Source organism: Seriola aureovittata, chromosome 20 (assembly GCF_021018895.1).
Source record: "Seriola aureovittata isolate HTS-2021-v1 ecotype China chromosome 20, ASM2101889v1, whole genome shotgun sequence".
Taxonomy (NCBI): domain Eukaryota; kingdom Metazoa; phylum Chordata; class Actinopteri; order Carangiformes; family Carangidae; genus Seriola; species Seriola aureovittata.
Window position 1 is genome coordinate 17,189,267 of NC_079383.1, and position 16,785 is coordinate 17,206,051.

The 16,785-nt window shown below is 41.2% G+C and overlaps 1 protein-coding gene across 5 annotated transcripts in view; it reads right to left on the bottom strand.

Moving 5' to 3' along the window:
* Nucleotides 1-14,387, bottom strand: part of asap1b (ArfGAP with SH3 domain, ankyrin repeat and PH domain 1b) — a 54,954-nt gene extending 40,567 nt beyond the window's left edge. For 4 of the 5 annotated variants that reach the window (XM_056364803.1, XM_056364800.1, XM_056364802.1 and 1 more), the window contains exon 1: nt 13,652-14,386. In XM_056364803.1, coding sequence (XP_056220778.1) covers nt 13,652-13,777 — 126 coding nt within the window. In that variant the 5' untranslated portion in view covers nt 13,778-14,386. Of the gene's footprint in view, nt 1-13,651 lie in introns of all 5 variants that reach the window. The other variant, XM_056364804.1, reaches the window with a different exon arrangement.
* Nucleotides 14,388-16,785: the final 2,398 nt, after the last annotated feature.

Below are 16,785 nucleotides of genomic sequence, written 5' to 3' on the forward strand. Positions count from 1 at the left end.
AAAAAAAAAATCAATGAAATAGCCCTGTCTTGGCACACAGTCTTTGCAAGCCCTTGGCAACAGGCAAGAATGCATCCAAACTCTGCTTTCCAAAAGGCTGACAACTATTGAATATAGTCAAAGGATTGTTTTTATCTGCCAGCAACCAATTGCGAGCTCCCACTCAACCCAGGGGGATTAGCAAGAGTGACAATGCCAAAACATCTGCGGCCGCTCGTCTCTCCACCCCTACAGCAAGTGATGCATACGGATGATTTATTTAGTGCTGCTGAGAAAATGAAGCAAAGGATGAAGTAGGTTTCGTGGCCGTGTGCTATTCTACTGAGAAATATCTCTCTTGAGGAGCCATTTGTGCCGTGAAAGTCAACATGTCCGTGTCAGAATGCTTTTAAGTCCAAGTCTGTCAGAGATGGAGCCAAAGAGGTCAAGGGTCAAGTTATGGGAGGTGAAGGGTGGTGGTGGTGGTGGCAGTGCACGGCGCCTCAGTATGAGGAGGTTTTGGCAAGAGCGTGAGCACCAAAAGTCAGAAGTGACTTGTCCTTGAAACGTCTCATATTAAAAAGGCGAGGAGGCAGAAAACGCATCCCTGGAATTTCATCCTGTTCAGCGGAAATCGTCGGTCGTGGGCCGATATTTGAGAGGTTTTGATGCGGCCGTGTGGACTGATACCAACAGATTCTGAGGCTTGTTTTGAGTATCAACATTAGCATCTATAAAACAAAATATGGATCTGTCTCATTGTTGATCATGTTCTGGGCACATGAACACTCTTCTCAGTGGATGCTGTCTTTGTTTAAAACTGTCTAAAACTCAAAATTATTCAATGAAGTATAAATAAAAGACTTAAAAAAAACAACAACAAATATGTTACAGTTGCAACTAAGGATTATTTTGATTATCAATTAATCTGTCAAATATGTTTTGGATGCATTGATTAATTGTTTTATCCATAAAAAGACAAGTGTTTTAAATACACCAAGCCCAAACTGACATCTTCAAATGTCAAAAATGATTGATTTTCTTACTTTTTCTGACTAAAACTTTAATTAAAAATATCAAGGAACCATGTGTGACCCATGTGACCAGTGGGGTTAATGAGGCTGACTTTCTGGTTCCCAAACAACCACAAGCCTCAGGGGGAAATTGGTGGCCACAGTGACTGGGCATGACTGACTGGAGGCTGCCTCAGCTTCACGCTTCCTGCCCGAGGCCTTATCCTCCCCCAGCAGCCCTGCCGTTTCCCCTGCAGCCGTCCTTTGACAGGAAGCAGGAAGCGGCCAGGCTTGACAGTGTCCTGTCCTGGGTCGGCAGCACTCCGTCTAATGACACCAACTGCTCTCCGCTGTCAGCTGAAGAATAACAACAACACGCTGTCTGGACGTCTGCGAGGTGTTTTTCTTGATCCACTCTTGAGATTCCTGCTCTGTCACTTTCATGGCACGTTAAAGTCGTCTTCCTCATTTCCTGCCTGGACTCATCCTTCCCGGCTCCGCTCCTCCTGCAGCCCGGCAAAATTGGCATCACACCGGCGGGCGACTGTGCGGTTACCAAGGAGATGTGATCCGGCTGTCTCACGCGTCGGCTCAACATTCTTCACCGTGGAGATTGCGGGAAGCTGCTCTGACTAACCAGCCAGCTCTCCGCTTGTCAGCAGCTCTCTGGGACTCAGCTGTGCCACTGTGGCATTTTTACTCCTAACCCAACGGAGACGGGCGCTAAAGTTCTCAGAATTGTTAATATGCAAATTATTTCCTAGAAGAAGAAAACAGGAAGGGATTCAGCGATCAAATGGCTTCCCCAGAGCCAAAACACAGGGCTGAAAAACCAGTGGCATTTTTAGAAGGGGACTGACCAGCATGTAGAAATGCAATCACATTTCCGTTCTGGCTCACAATTACACAACAACTACTATAAAGAATGAGTTTTTTTTAAAAAAAAGAAGTGTAATGCAGCAATGTCAGAAAGAAGAAGTGGCAGAAAAAGATAAGTCTGTCTGTCAAGTGAGTTTGTCTGTCAAGTCTATGTGGCATGACTCAAGCAGGAAGGGTGGGGAGCCGTTTTCATTGGCAGGAAACAAATGCACATCCCTTTCTCTGGGCCTGCGGAATGGGAAAAATGAGAGGATGTAACATTTCCAAAAGCAGCTGAGGTCAGATGGCCCATTTGTTTCTCTCTCTTTCTCTCTAACACACACACACACACACAAACACACACACACACACATGGAGAGAGAGAGAGAACTGAAAGAGAGTGATCGACTGCCAGTGGTTTGGGTTTTGGTTAGGAGGTGTATCAGGACGACCACATGACTGCTGTAGTGTATCTGACATGGCAACTGAAATTACAAGGATTAAGTGAGGATCCATCTTTTTCTGAGTTTTGAAGTTGATAGAGAGTTAGTGATCAATAGCAACAATTTGGTCAAATGCTGACAGTTCACTTGAGTCCATGCTTTGTGTCCATTCATCTACTCACAAATCCATAATGCAGGACTATTGTGTTTGTAGATAACTTTACATTCCAGGTTTTAGTTTGTATGAAAAAACTCAGTGACTTAAACTTGCTTGATATATTATGGGTAATAATTCACAGAGAACAATTAAAGTTGAATGACCTCGGAGCAGTAATGCAGTAGGCAAAACGAGGCCGATTTGAATTGTTCGTCTTGCTCGTATGTTTGTTGCTGGTGTGAAAAGTCAGAGGATTTAAAGCTTTTTTTTTCTTTCTCTAAGTTGTCAAGTTGGTATAATCCTTTTCATACCGCTCACATCTGCCTGTTGTCTCAGGCCGGGGCTCGATATTGTGATATGAGGTATGTCCCTGATAATTCAATGGTTCAATAATCAGAAAATTACACATTTAGGAAGAAAAAAATAATTTCAATAATCAGATATTACTTATTAAGTCGTTACTTATTGCACATCCGGTGCTTGACCTACACATCTACACGGCTTTTAACACACAATAGCTGGTTGCATTATATCAGATCCCATATGTAATATTACCCCTGGTCTACAGAGAACCAACGCTCTGACTTAACAATATGTTCCAACAACCATTTTATCTTGAGAAATTAACAAAAAGATCATGGTATGATATTCGTCTGCAATGCACAGCCTCCTCTAATCTTCCACATTAGATTTTCAAGCAACAAATCTCCCCCATGTGTTGCCTTTGTGCAGCTAACTCTCATTTCCCATTTGTGGCACCCTCTCATTAGCATTTGAATGTCCCACAAGGAAGTTCAAACCACAACGAAATTCAACAGTCACCGCTGTCAACTGCGCTGTCATATGGTGATAATGTTACTTTGGAAATGATCAAAGCTGAGTTTCATTTTACGCTGAAATGAACTGAAAGCAGTAGCTGCTAAAATCCTATGTGATGCTTCGGTAAAATGACAGAATATGATGTTTATGTGTTTATAAAGCATGGAAAATCCCCGGTATACTCCTCTGATATAGCGTCTGATATACCGGCTTGTATCTGTAATACAAATCTTGACCTGCTAATGTCATTGGCCACTGAGAGAAGTCAATACAAGTCAGAGATTAGTCCATTATATATTGAGGCTATTAGGTTCCAGCTCTGGCCTCCCAGAGAAAGGAAGGAGCCGCTCGGCTGTGCACTCCTCTGCGGTGGGTTCGGTGAGGCCACGCGGTGGATGAAGCCGGCTTTCTGAGCTGCGAGAATGCCGACTCTTTGCAGCACACCTCCAGAGACTCTGAGGCGCAGGAGCTGAGGCGCATGCGTGCGACAGGGGCGAAAAGTCAAGCCGTGCATGCAAGGGTGTTACATTCACACATGATCTGGCGGCTTCCCCCTGCGATGCATGCTCTCACTCAGCCCACCACTTGTTTCGAGCAACCAGCATGTTTTCACCATCACACCCACACACTGCTGCAATGACTATATACTCCCTTAACATCATACAAGCAGCATACCTTTATGTGTATTATGTTTACCAGTCAGGAAACTATTGAATTTGAAGCAGCTGTTAGATTATTCTGATTATTTACAACCATCAACAGGAGAGTAGTGGGAGGATCTGACCGCTGATGATTAAAAAATGATAGCGAGCATCCTCTGTCACTGAAATTAACCAACAGCAGAGCAAAGAGACTGTTTGTCTCGGGACAAGTCTGTACCTCAAAACTGTCAAAACCACTTCCTATTCAGAGCTGTGACTGGCTATTACCAATTGCTCAATTGATAAATGGTTTTAATTAATCATTTAGTTCATGAAATGACAAATAATGCCAAATACAGCTGCAATGCATTATTTTCCCAACTTATTTTGGTCTATAAAACGACAGAAAACAATGAAAAATGTCAGCGGTGACATCTTACACACACTTGTTTTGTCCTGTCAAACAGTCCAAAATCCCCAAATATTCAGTTGGCTACCACATAAGACAGAGAAATGTAGCAAATCCTCACAAATACGAAGCTAGGAAGCTGATGTTTGGCATGTTTGCTTGGAAAATGACTTGAAAAGATCAACAGATTATCAAAACAGCTGCCAGCTAACCTTCCATCCTTCATCCAAACACAATTGATCAAGTAATTATTTTTAGGTCCAATGACAAATCACAACATGACCACATCCAGGCTGACGTCATATTGTTAATGAAAAACACAGATTACAAACACACATTATTATTGAAGTTGAAGCTGTTACAAACAATCAAGTCAAACAATGAGAAAATCTGGTTTATTACATCAACATCAACATGGTGAGTGTTAGCGTAACCCAATGAAGGAGAATTACTCCACAAGATGAGCTGGCGAAAGAACAAGACTTGTCTTTTGTAACAGACCAGCGCCGTGTAGGTCGATTAAACAAAAACTAAAATAAACTACTCCAAGCTTTTATCACTAATCCTTCGCTTATCATTGATCAGCTGATAAGTCTGCCAGCAACACTTCCTACCAACCAGCCGCCCGCATTGTAAATCTTTGGGGCACGCCGCCAAGGAATGTGCTCCTTTGATAAACATGCACGAGGAGAAGTAACATTATTCTTTTTTTTCTAACCTCTGAGTAACGTTCCTGAAGCAGTCATGAGTCCTCGGCCAAAGTCACAGGCGAGGACTCTGCAGAGCGCTTTATGGCATTCCTTGAAGTTTTTTCTGCAGACGAGTCTCAAATTTCACACTTTATGGGACTCTGCTGGGTGAGAGACCAGCTATTCCAAAACCACAGGTGTATCCACTCCCACGGGCCATTTGGATGTTCAGACATTTGAGCAACTGGACATACAGAGGAACAGAAATACGCCTTCACTGTGACAACTAACAAAAGCTTTTAATCACTCAAGGAAACTGTGTTGATGCACATTTAGACTTGGATTTCCCCCCATTTTCAGAGTGTGAGTTTCTTTGACAGCTGCTGTCATGATGTAGAAAAGGTGATCTAACACTTTTCCCTGACATTAAATGGCATTAGGAAAAGGTGTAAACAGCTTGTCTTGAAGGACCATCAATGCTTTTCATGCAAGCTTGAATGATCTCAGCGGGCCCTTGGCTGTTCTGGGAAAGGTAGCATTCAAATTCGGTACTGAAAGGCTGCATCGTGTTGTTTAGCTTTGGTACACACACACACACACACACACACACACACACACACACACACACACACACACACACACACACACACACACACACACACAAACACACACACAGACACACACACAGACAGACACGGTCCAGGGGCAAACACCAACAAAGCAAGCACAGACAGAGATGCACTGTTTACCCCTCAGGACACGACAAGACAGCCAGCCGTCACAGGACAACGCTGTCTCCCGGTTCTGCAGGGCCATCCTTGAGAACAACAATGTTACCACTGCGCTGATATAATCACAGAAGACAAACAAACACAAAAGGCGAATGAAGGAGGAAGAAGAAGATCTGTGGCTGTTTTGTTACAGCTGAACTCCAGACGTTCAACACTCTCTGTATCAAATCCAATCCATTCAATAGTCGTTGGGACATTTCTGAACGAAAGCGGCCGAACATCAAACATCGCCATCCCTAGATCAGTGTCACTAGCATGGCTGACAAAAATTGTTACGTACTGTATTGTACCTCGAATAATAGAAATAATAGTTAGAAACCATCATTTGAAAGCTGATGTTATTTAAACAAAAATCCAAGAATTCCAAAAGCGTCATGTAAATGCATCCTGGCTTCATTGATAGTACGCCCGGCCCCATCGGAGATTAAAATGGCTGTCGAAAAGGAGGGAGACCTTAACACCATCCATCCGCGTGAGAACGGCAGCAGACAGATGTGAACACTGACCCACTCTTCCTCACCTAAATCTGGGGAAGAGCAGGGGGATCAGAGTGCCGGAGCAGGGTCTAGTCTGGGGCTAATCCGCCGCCGGCTAATAGCCCTTGATGATATACGCAGTGCAGCTGTGGCAGGAAGGTAGGCCAACAGCTGTGGCCCACAGACCGATTATCAGATTTCAGCCACAGACAGCAAACAAGCCGACAAACAAGCAACACAACACAGTCTCACCTCCTGCTGCGGGAGTCAGAGAGCAAATCAGAAAATGGCTCCGAGGTTTGTTAGTATTTTTGGGGGGGGAAACTTAAGAGTCAGATTTCCGTCCTTTGGATGCTCTTTGATGCATCATCGCTCTGTAATAATCATTGCATTCCCGGAGGTATCTCTGTAATGATGTTTGGAACTTACAACTGCGGTCTACATACCTTCCCTAAACACATCACATTTACTCAGAACCTGGAATTTCCTCCATTCAGTCGCCATTTTGTAAGGAGCACCCAGCAAACGGAGCGTGAGGCGATGTGGTAGCTAAGCTACGGGGAAGCGGGGTTTGTCCTAGCTCAATAAAGCTCTTTCGTCTGCGCTATTAATTAGCCGGCTAATAGCCCCTTTGCTAGCACGTAGAAACAGCTAAAACACGGCAGTGGAGTCGTTTTCAAATTTAAATTCTCCCAAAACTTTGACACTTTGACTTCCTGTGTCTTATTTTTCAGCCCTATACTGACCACAACAAGCGCTATAAAAGAAAAACTATCTGTTTGAGTTTAATTTAAAGCAACAGCCTGAAACATTTCCACACATAAATAAGTCAATTTTACACTTAACTGCTATTTAAACGGAAAAGCAGATATGTAAATCTTTGGATAAGAAACCTTCACCTATCAGATCACTAGGATCAGTATTATATTACTGTGTTAACTATGGGGAATGCAGTGAATAAACCCTATGACGACTGCAGCTTACTTGGTTCTGAAAATGTCAAAACTGAGACTGAAAATCTTGGAAATCACCATTTAAACCGCCTTTTTTTTTTTTTTTACAGTGCTATTTAACTGGAACAAGATGTCATGTGCCATGTTGCCAGGGGACAAAACAAAATGCTCCCATTCACTCACACAATATGATTCACTGGGTTTGGTGACACAGGGGACAAATGATGAATAAAAAGCCATAACTTCATTAATAATTGAATCTCGACACAGCTGAGCTCCTCAGTCGCAAATGTTGCAGAATGGAGACATAAATAGCCAGCACTCAGTTTTGTTATGTAAAGTCAAGAATGATAAAAACCTGTCTCATCCTTGTGAATTATTCATTGTTTTTGTGGGGGGGGGGGGGGGGGTACGGTACTAAAAGCGGTCCAAAACATCAATCTTAATCAAATTAAGGTAATGGGGGAAAAAAAACTGCTTTTCTTTGACAGGCAAAATAATGAGCCGGTTTATTTTTTTTCTACAGTATCTGATAATAATGCTAAATGTAACTCACAATGCAGCAAAATATGACGGTTTTAGTCTTTTTAATCCTCTTACGGACTCAACACTTGACTCACAGACAAGCACATGGTACACAGATGTATTCAGTGTTAATTAAGTACGTGACAGAATAAACAGGCGCCAACAGGTGAAACACTCGGCCGTGACAGAGGTGAAAGTGAAACTTCCTTTCGCTTGAAAATCACTTATTTCACTGGATATTCAGGTAGTTTCCCGTTTGAGAGGTGAAACTTCGCCATCTAAGAACTGAAGAAGAAGAATCAAGCGTTTTCTCTGCAGTTCTTTGCTGGTGGAACTTGACGTTACATGTGACAGAGACGAAGCCTCACATGACAACATGTCATAAAGGCTCCAGCCTCAGGCACTTTTCAGAAAAACAACTTGGAGCTACGATAATTAACAGATAGTGTATGTTTTAGTCTCCGCTCTGAATCTGAACTCAAGGACAAACAACAACTCTTCTGTGAATCGAGTAGATTTCTCTAAAAGTTACTGAATGGGGGTTTTATTGTTAAAAAAAATCAGTTACGTAATATTTTGTTGTTTGGTTATTTTTAATGCGTCTCCTATATCCAGTGGAGGAGTTGCAAACTATTTGGATGCTGCTTGGGTGCAGTTTTTACACATGTACAACACCAACATAGTATTTTAGTGGATTATGAAATTCTCTCTTTAGGCTCTACTTTACGTTCTTGATTTGTTTCTCATTTCATTTAAGAGTATTATTACAGATTCAGGCAGTAGACATCTTCTAACCTCCACTGACTGATTAAGTTCAATAACAGTTTCGGAGATTGATTAATGGCCTTAGGTGCTTTGACTTTAGGTGCAGAGATTGATTCCTCTATTGAGCGATATAATTTAAAAAAATAAATAAATTCCTTTTATTTAATACATGACAGCAGACAGAGTATTTTCTGCTAGTTGGACAAAATGAAGCCATCTTAAGACCTCACCGTGGTTTATGGGAAATTGTGACGGGCAGTTTTCGGTATATTCTGACATTTAATAGACTGAGAATGATTTAATGGGGAAATAATATGACAAGTAATTAGAATTCATTTTTGTAGTGAGTGAATGAAAGAGTTAATGCCCATAAATAGTGACTATTGGGCCAACATGTGCCACACCACACAGAAAAAAAACTGAATGTGACACAGATGTCTGTGACACCCCAAAGTGAATACTGAGAACACTTGATTTTTGTTTTTTTTTTATGCTTTAAAACCTACATTTCATCAGCTCCAGTTCTTCCTGCACCACCAAACACCAGCAGATTTTAATATGCATGACCCGCCATCAATCGGAAAAAATGTCTTTGCTCTTGTAGTGATTAAAATCTTCAAACGGCTCCGTACGGATGAGTTTTGTTTTTTCCACATTGAGAGATCCAACAGTTGATAGGAGTCAGGGCAACTCTAAAATGACATACAGTAAATAAACACAGGAGCTTTTAAAAGAATGGTAGGAATGTTAAGTCCACTCCTTGGACTTACGAACTACATGAAAGAATGACGACTTAAAGGCGATGATTTTCATTCCAATATAAATGAATAAAACTCCTCACTCAGCAGTTTCTTTTTTCAAATAAGGGATAACATCAAACTCTCTGCAAGCTAAAAAAGCCGGGACTGAAAAGGCTTGTTATATAAAAGTAAAAAAGTATAAAAAGACCTCTGCCTATTAGGTCAAGCCCAGCCATGCTTGAATAGAATGACTGTGAAAAGTCAACATTTTTCTGGTCCTGCCCATGTGATGTGGTGTGAGAGGCATGCTCAAAGGAATGCCAATGCAGTGAGGGTTTCCCTTGTATCACTGCCGTGGCTCTGTGTGGTTTAGGGAAAGCAAACCCAATGACGCAAAGTGCCATCTGTGGGGTAGAGAGCGAGCGACAATACACGCCCCACAGGGGAATAACAAGTGCCTGCTGCTAATAATAAGCTGTGTGAGAGAAAAAACTGGAGAAAGCGGGAGTAATCACCTGTGACATTTTCATATAAGCAAATGTCAGATTTGCTGTTGAACAACAAACGCAATCTGCCTGGTAGTTTTTATACTTATTTCAGGCCAGTGTGTTTGCTCTTCTTTGTGATGCATTTGAGTGATGTGTGTGTGGAAGAAATTAGAGATGCGCTGGTAATTTTGTATGTTAATATCGCAGTTACTGATACACAGTGTTGTATGGTTTTTCTTTGAGTGTGTGTAGAGGAAAGAGAAAACCAAGTCAAGAGTAATATTACTATTCTAAAGCTGCAAATAATTAATTGTTCTGCTGATTATTTTCTTCCTTCTTCCTCCAGTGTCAGAAAATATAAATAAAAATATAAAATAATAATAAATAAAAATGTCCTTCTATGTTTCCTAGAGTCCAAGGTGGCGTCTTTAAACGTCTTATTTTGCCCAAGCAATTATCCAAAACCCAAATATATTCAGTTTACAACAATAAAAACAGAGAAAAGCAGTAAATCATCATGTTAGAGAAGCTTCAAACAGACAACGGTTTAGTGGTTTTCCTCGAATAATAACCTGAATGATTAATAGATTATCGTAATACTAATAACTGATCAATGGCGTACGTCTGGGATTAATAGATGAAATTGGTAGCGACTGTTATCGGCTCCGCACCAGCTGAACTAATTAGTCGATTAACTTGCAGGAAAATGATCAATTATAATTTGATCATGTGGTTAATTGTTATAAGCTGTTTACCAGTCGTGCAGGGACATTGAAAGGAGATTTTTAAGATTCAAAAACACCTTTCCTGGCAGAATATGTTCATGATACTCCAAATATAAAAGTCCTATTTCAGAGGTTTTACCTGTAGTGACGGCCAAAAAAAATAAATAATGTAAAGCTGACTTGATGGTGGCACTGTAGAGAACGACATGGCTCATAAAAAAATCAAATCCCCTTAGTAGCATAATTCTCGTCGGCAAATTTCATGGCAATCTGCCCACAAGGTTCTGAGAAATCAAATACTCGGAGCATGAATTAACAAATGAAATTCTGTGCAATATGCTTGTTAAACCTTTTACAGATTAAAAAAAAACACTAAATATCTTTTGGGTTACTGTGTCTAAAATCCAAAGATTTTATAGCTTTTCTCTGCTTCTCATCAGCGTAATTGAAATAATAAATTCTAAGACTCTGTGTTCCTGGAACATGGGAGGGCATTTACTGTTCTCTTTGACAATAATCAATAATGGAAATCCCAGTTGCAGCTATAATCTCTCGCATCTGGATGAACAAACACAAAAAAATAATCACCCACCCAACACTTCCACAGAAAAATCCAACCTCCGCTCAGAGATTTTCTGGGAAATGCAGTGGGGAAAAGAAAGAACATCACAACAATGACTGATTTACACCAAAGATGTCACCAAAATAAAAGCCCAGACACATCAACCAGCTTCCTGGTCTGCCACCCACACACAAGTTACACACAATGCCCCCATCCCCTGTGTCTCAAGTAATCAAGACAGCGGGCCAGAGAGGTTATTTTTAGGGTTTTATCTCCCCATCTCGCTGCTCATTGTTTTCCATATTTCTGCACTGATACAAGTATAAACAGTAAACATCTTTGAATGCTGTACTGCTGCCCCAGGGAGAGAAAAACGCTACAGGATGCAGGCTGGTGATTCATGAATACTTTTGTGTCATTTCATGCACTGATCAGTAATTGATGTGTGGCACTGAATTAAGACGACATGATGCTGCAAGGACTTTTTTTTTTTTTTTTTTTCTGCACATCTAGATGACTCAGTGGAAGCACGCAGAGAATGACAACTCTCCTGCGGAGTCAACTCTCCCCCTCAGGTTACAGCATTAAATATTCACTGCCGTACTTTTGCATAATTTACCTTGTCAACATACCAAGGAAATGACTTGGAGAAAAAAAAAAAAAAAAGGGGGTGAATGCTCTCAGTTTGAGGACAGGAACTCGGCGGCTCAGCAGAAATCCAGGGCATTTTAAAAAAAACTCCTCTTCAGGCAAAGTGATGCCAAAGGCAGTTTTGCATCTCAAGGAGGCTCTTTTGGGTCCCTGCATGTCTACGCAGGGATCAAACAGGGTAGTGAATTTTATATAACAGACACTAATCTAACAGCACTCATGACTGTAGGCTGGATGTCTGCTGCTTGTGTTCTGCCACAACCTGCGTCTGATGGGTGTATCCCAGTTTGAGTAACCCGAGCGGCTGATTATCCTCTCCGAGATGTTTCAGGAGCATCTTGCCTTTTTGTCTAAACACTGAAGAGCATGATGCTCGCTCTTTGGTGCCAGTATAATGGTCTTCCTTGTCATGTGATCTCTGTGCAAAAATTCCAGAGCGGCTACTGAAGCCCAGCGCACATGGCGGCCCTCTCTAACAGATGTTTTTCGTTTGTGCTGCTGCAGTCTCTCGGCTCTGAGGCACAGAGCCAGAGAGGTGATTCACGATGTGAGCCTTTTCCTTGTTACAGTCAGCAGACACAAAGTGTGCCCCGGGTTCACAGTAAACACGGCCCTGGCTCTGTTTTGTTGGATTTTCTATTGCTACAATATAATAAACTTGTAAAGGACTGAAGTTAAAAGTGATGGATAGCACAGATTGTGAGCTGTTATTGTGTTGAAGAGAGGACTAGGCTTATGTTTTTCCTCCTTTAAACAAACCATCTGTGGTTACTGTCCTGCTAATGTTAATATTTGCATATGAGCTGTGCAATTATTCAGCTACAAATAAACCCCATTAATTGCTTTAGAATGAAAATGATAAATAAATTTGTTGGGTAATGTTTCAGCTTTAAATGACAGATTACACCTATAACTGTGAGTCTGAGGTCATTCATGTCTTCGGCTAAATGTGTTTTAAAGAAGGAAATGAGGTCATGCTTTGGCATTAATGTACAACAGCGATGGTGTGTTTGATGCTCTATTCAATCATGGCAGGAAGGATGCCAGTGGAGGGTGAGGGGAAGTGGGAAACACACACATACACACAAATATATCAGAGCCTACCTCCCTGACCTTATTACAACCCTCCTACATAATCAAAGGTGACACAGCATCATCATAGAGTGCGACTCTGGGTGTGTTCCAGCACAATTTTTCACTGCTTTGAGAAGAAATCTATCATTTTTAAATGTACTCTGGCCTGTGTGAGAGGAGGGAATCTCTGTAATCTTGAAATAGTTCAATCCAGATCTGACTGCCAGTGACCAGAAGAGGTTTTTCTCTCTCTGTCTAACACACACACACACGCACACACACACACTGCTACAGCCTGGCAGCATGCTCCGAAGCTGTGAGTTATGTAATAGTGAACACAGAGAGCTCCAGGCCTGAGTGCACATCCTCCTATTCCCTGCACTCTTCCACCAAAGCCATCCACCCCCCCCACCCCCACCCCCTCTCTATTATATTACTCTACATCTCTGGCAAGAAAGAGCAGCAGCAAACACACAAGATGAGGGTTCACCTTCACCACTCACTGGCTCTGCACAACCAGTCCCCACAGAGAGGGGAAATGTCCATTTTTGCATCAGATGAGGAACTAAAATACGTGTGCAAGATCAGAAATAACAGACACTGCAGCTCAACAGGTGCAATTATAGACAGATATACAACGTAATAATGCTTTTGGGCCTCTATGCTGTCAAACATCACCAGTTGAATTTAAGGTTGACTGCATGTAACCTTGACTGTACTTAAACGCCATCCCACCATCAAAACCTGGTGTGTTTTCATTAAAATATATTTCTTTATATTATAATCTACTCCGTTTGATTCTGTTGTTTAATTAGCCATCTTGAATCATCCATCCATCCATCCATCCATCCATCCATCCATCATTCACAGGCAGGCTGACACCGTGGCCTTACCTCCTCCAGTACATTCACTGTGTTCCTGCAGCTCTGCAGTCGGGTGGTGAAGCTGGATGTTGTCGGGGAATTGTAATCCTCTGTTGTCTCCGAGAGAAACTCGGACACCGATATTTGATCCGGCATCCTTTAACGGGGGGGGGGGGGGGAAATGCCCACTGGAGGGTTTTGGCGATGAAAGCTCAGAAAGACAAAACCATGTAAGATTTAAAAATAGAAAGAAAGCAGGGGGGAGTCTGGTGGACGGGAGAGCCGATTTTCCACGCAGAACTGTGTAAAACTATCGAGATGATTAAGACGTGTCTTCTTCTCCGGTGACTTCTCAAATGACTTCACTGTTCCCCAGGGTCCATGGGAGGAGGGAATTAACTAAATATCTGCAGGCTGTGTCCCGTCGGTGTGTCTATTCCTTGAGAGATTGTCTAAAAGCGACGCATTTATAAATACTGTCACTCTGCGTCTAACTAAACCTCGGAGGAAAAACCACCGTAAAGAATAGCGGATGCCCTCATTATGCTCTACAGATGTTCAATAAACCGCTTGTCGTCAAAACAGCCCACCGTTACCAGCCTCTGGTTAAAATTTATCATAGTCCATGGTCTGCCGAGGTCGTCTCAAGCTGCAGCGGGGTTTGGTCCTCTCTTCTTCAGCCGTAGTTGATGTTTTTTAATGCTAAACGCTGCCGCAGACACATTCACTGCCACTCTCTCCTGCTCGGCCGCGCTCAGGCTCCTCAGAAGCACGGTCAAGCTAGCTGGAAGGGAAGACATGATTTCCGGTCATGGTTTTCAATATAAAATCCCACGTTAACTATTTGCAAATACCCAAATAAATGTTCGAATAAATTATGTTTTGAGACGTGGTAAATAAAAATGTCAATGACTATGTGCCCCAGAATGTCAATTCTCACAATTTCAAATTGAAATAAAAAATTGCTTCCACCTTTTGTCACGTTTTGTTAGTTCCCCAGTATGTTCTGGTTAAAGGACAAGAATTTTAAAATTACATTTAATTAGGGAAAGATTACATTTTTTTAAAATACGTTTGGGTTATTAATCTGAATCTTCAAAGTAACTAAGGTTATACTATTGATGTAGTGGATTAAAAAGTACAATGTTCCTCTCTGAAATGTAGCCTAGTGAAATACATGTATAAAGTAGTATAAAATCAAAAGGTACAGATAAAGTACAGCTGAGTAACTGTACTTAGTTATTTTTCCAACGCCTCCCTACTATTTGCACCAGAGATGAGGTGCAGTTTTATGCTGTCTGATTATCTTGGACGGTGAAAGAGCCCAATTTGTGCTACTAGGAATAGCCAGTTTCAAACGTATGTAAGTTTAGTAAATTAATTGTTATACAACTGCAATTCGTTGTTTATGAGATTAAAAATAAAACTTTAGCAGCTACATAAAGCTTCAACATAAAGCATACAAATACTTGCGGTACATATGTTTTTGCAACAAAAGCAGAAAGCTCTTGCCACAATAGAATTTTTTGATTTTATTTTGAAAACAAAATTATCCGTTTTCCGGTGTTTTATATCTGATGATGGTAACTCGACGCAAACCTCTCCCACCCACCTCGCTTGGGAACGAGGAGCCAGTCTGCGCATGCGCGATATGGTATCGGTGACTGCAGAGAGAGCGGTTTGACTGGGCCTGATACAGAAAACAACGATTTACAGAAAAAAACAACAGTCGTGTGTCATTTGTTTCACTTTAAGCTACATTTTTTTGGGGGGATATTTACAGTTCTCAGTATTATTTGAAGACCACGAGCCCATCTAAATATTGTCAGTTGGAAATAGCTGGTTTGAAAAGCTACTAAATTAAACATAACGGTACTTTTAAACGCTATAGGTTGAACGTCGTCGATTGGCCTTGTAGATTTTAACGTAACAACTCAAAACTTTGACAATCACTGTCTTAAACAATTCAGCAAAACATTTCTCAGTTTAATTTTCTTATACAATGTGTTCCTGTTTTCAATTCGGTCAATAGTCAGTAACAGCTATCCAAATGAATCATGATGTACTTCTTCTGATCATGACTTTCATTTTGTCACTGTTTTCACACTCATGGTTTGTTTAAACAGAACATTTGGTTGTAATGAGTTCACACCAGTGTCAGAGGTGAGTTCCTCTTCTAACTCTGTTGACTGTCGCTTGGAGAAAAGATCAATATTACGATAGGTTTTCTGGGAATTGAGTGAGTGGTAATATATTAATGTCATATAGGTGTCCAAAGAAAGTCTGTCATTGTCACCAGATTGAATATAAAATATATAAATGATGGAGCGTGTATGGTGAAGCTATGTGAGCTCTTAAAAGGTTCAGTTCAACTATTTCCAACTTATTTTAACTTATTTCCCTCCCTTGGGAATCAGTTTTAAATACGTATAATCCAATTTGTATATGAGTGGTGAAAAGTAACTGAGAACATTTGACGTAGCCTACTTTCAGTTTTATCTTATACTTCTACTACAAGGAAATTGTTGTACTTTTTAACTCCACTACATTTTGTAGTTACTTTTCAGATATATGACTTCACATTGAACAACTTCATGAAATACAATGCGTAGTTAGAGTAAACCAGTGTTTCCCAGCCTTTCTATGCCTTCAGATGTCTTTGAGTTATAAGCACTTTCACTCCATTAGCACTTTTCCCCTTGATACTTTTCAGATGGTCTCACTTAGATAATTGTTCAAGACCCAAACTGGTAAAATTATAAGTTTCTTTCTCCATAAAGAGAGAACGAAAAGAAAAAAGTCAAAAAATTGAACACAAATTTGTGTATCAGAACTTTTTTTTTGCTTCTCTCTTCTCCATTAATCAAAAGTATTCAGACCTGTTGTTGTGGCACCCCACACTGTGGTCAGGTGCATCCTCTAGAACCTGACTGGAGTCCACCTGTGGCAAATTAAACTGATTGGACATATTTAGAAAGGCACACACAAGACATGAAGTCCAAAGAACTCAACTTAGAGATCTGTGATACAGTTGTGTCGAGTCCTGGATCAGAAAACCATTTCTGATGCTTTGAGTGTTCCCAGGAGCACGGTGGCCTCCATAACTGTGAAATGGAGGAAGAAGGTTGTAACCACCGGGACTCTGGGAGTTGGCCATGAAACCA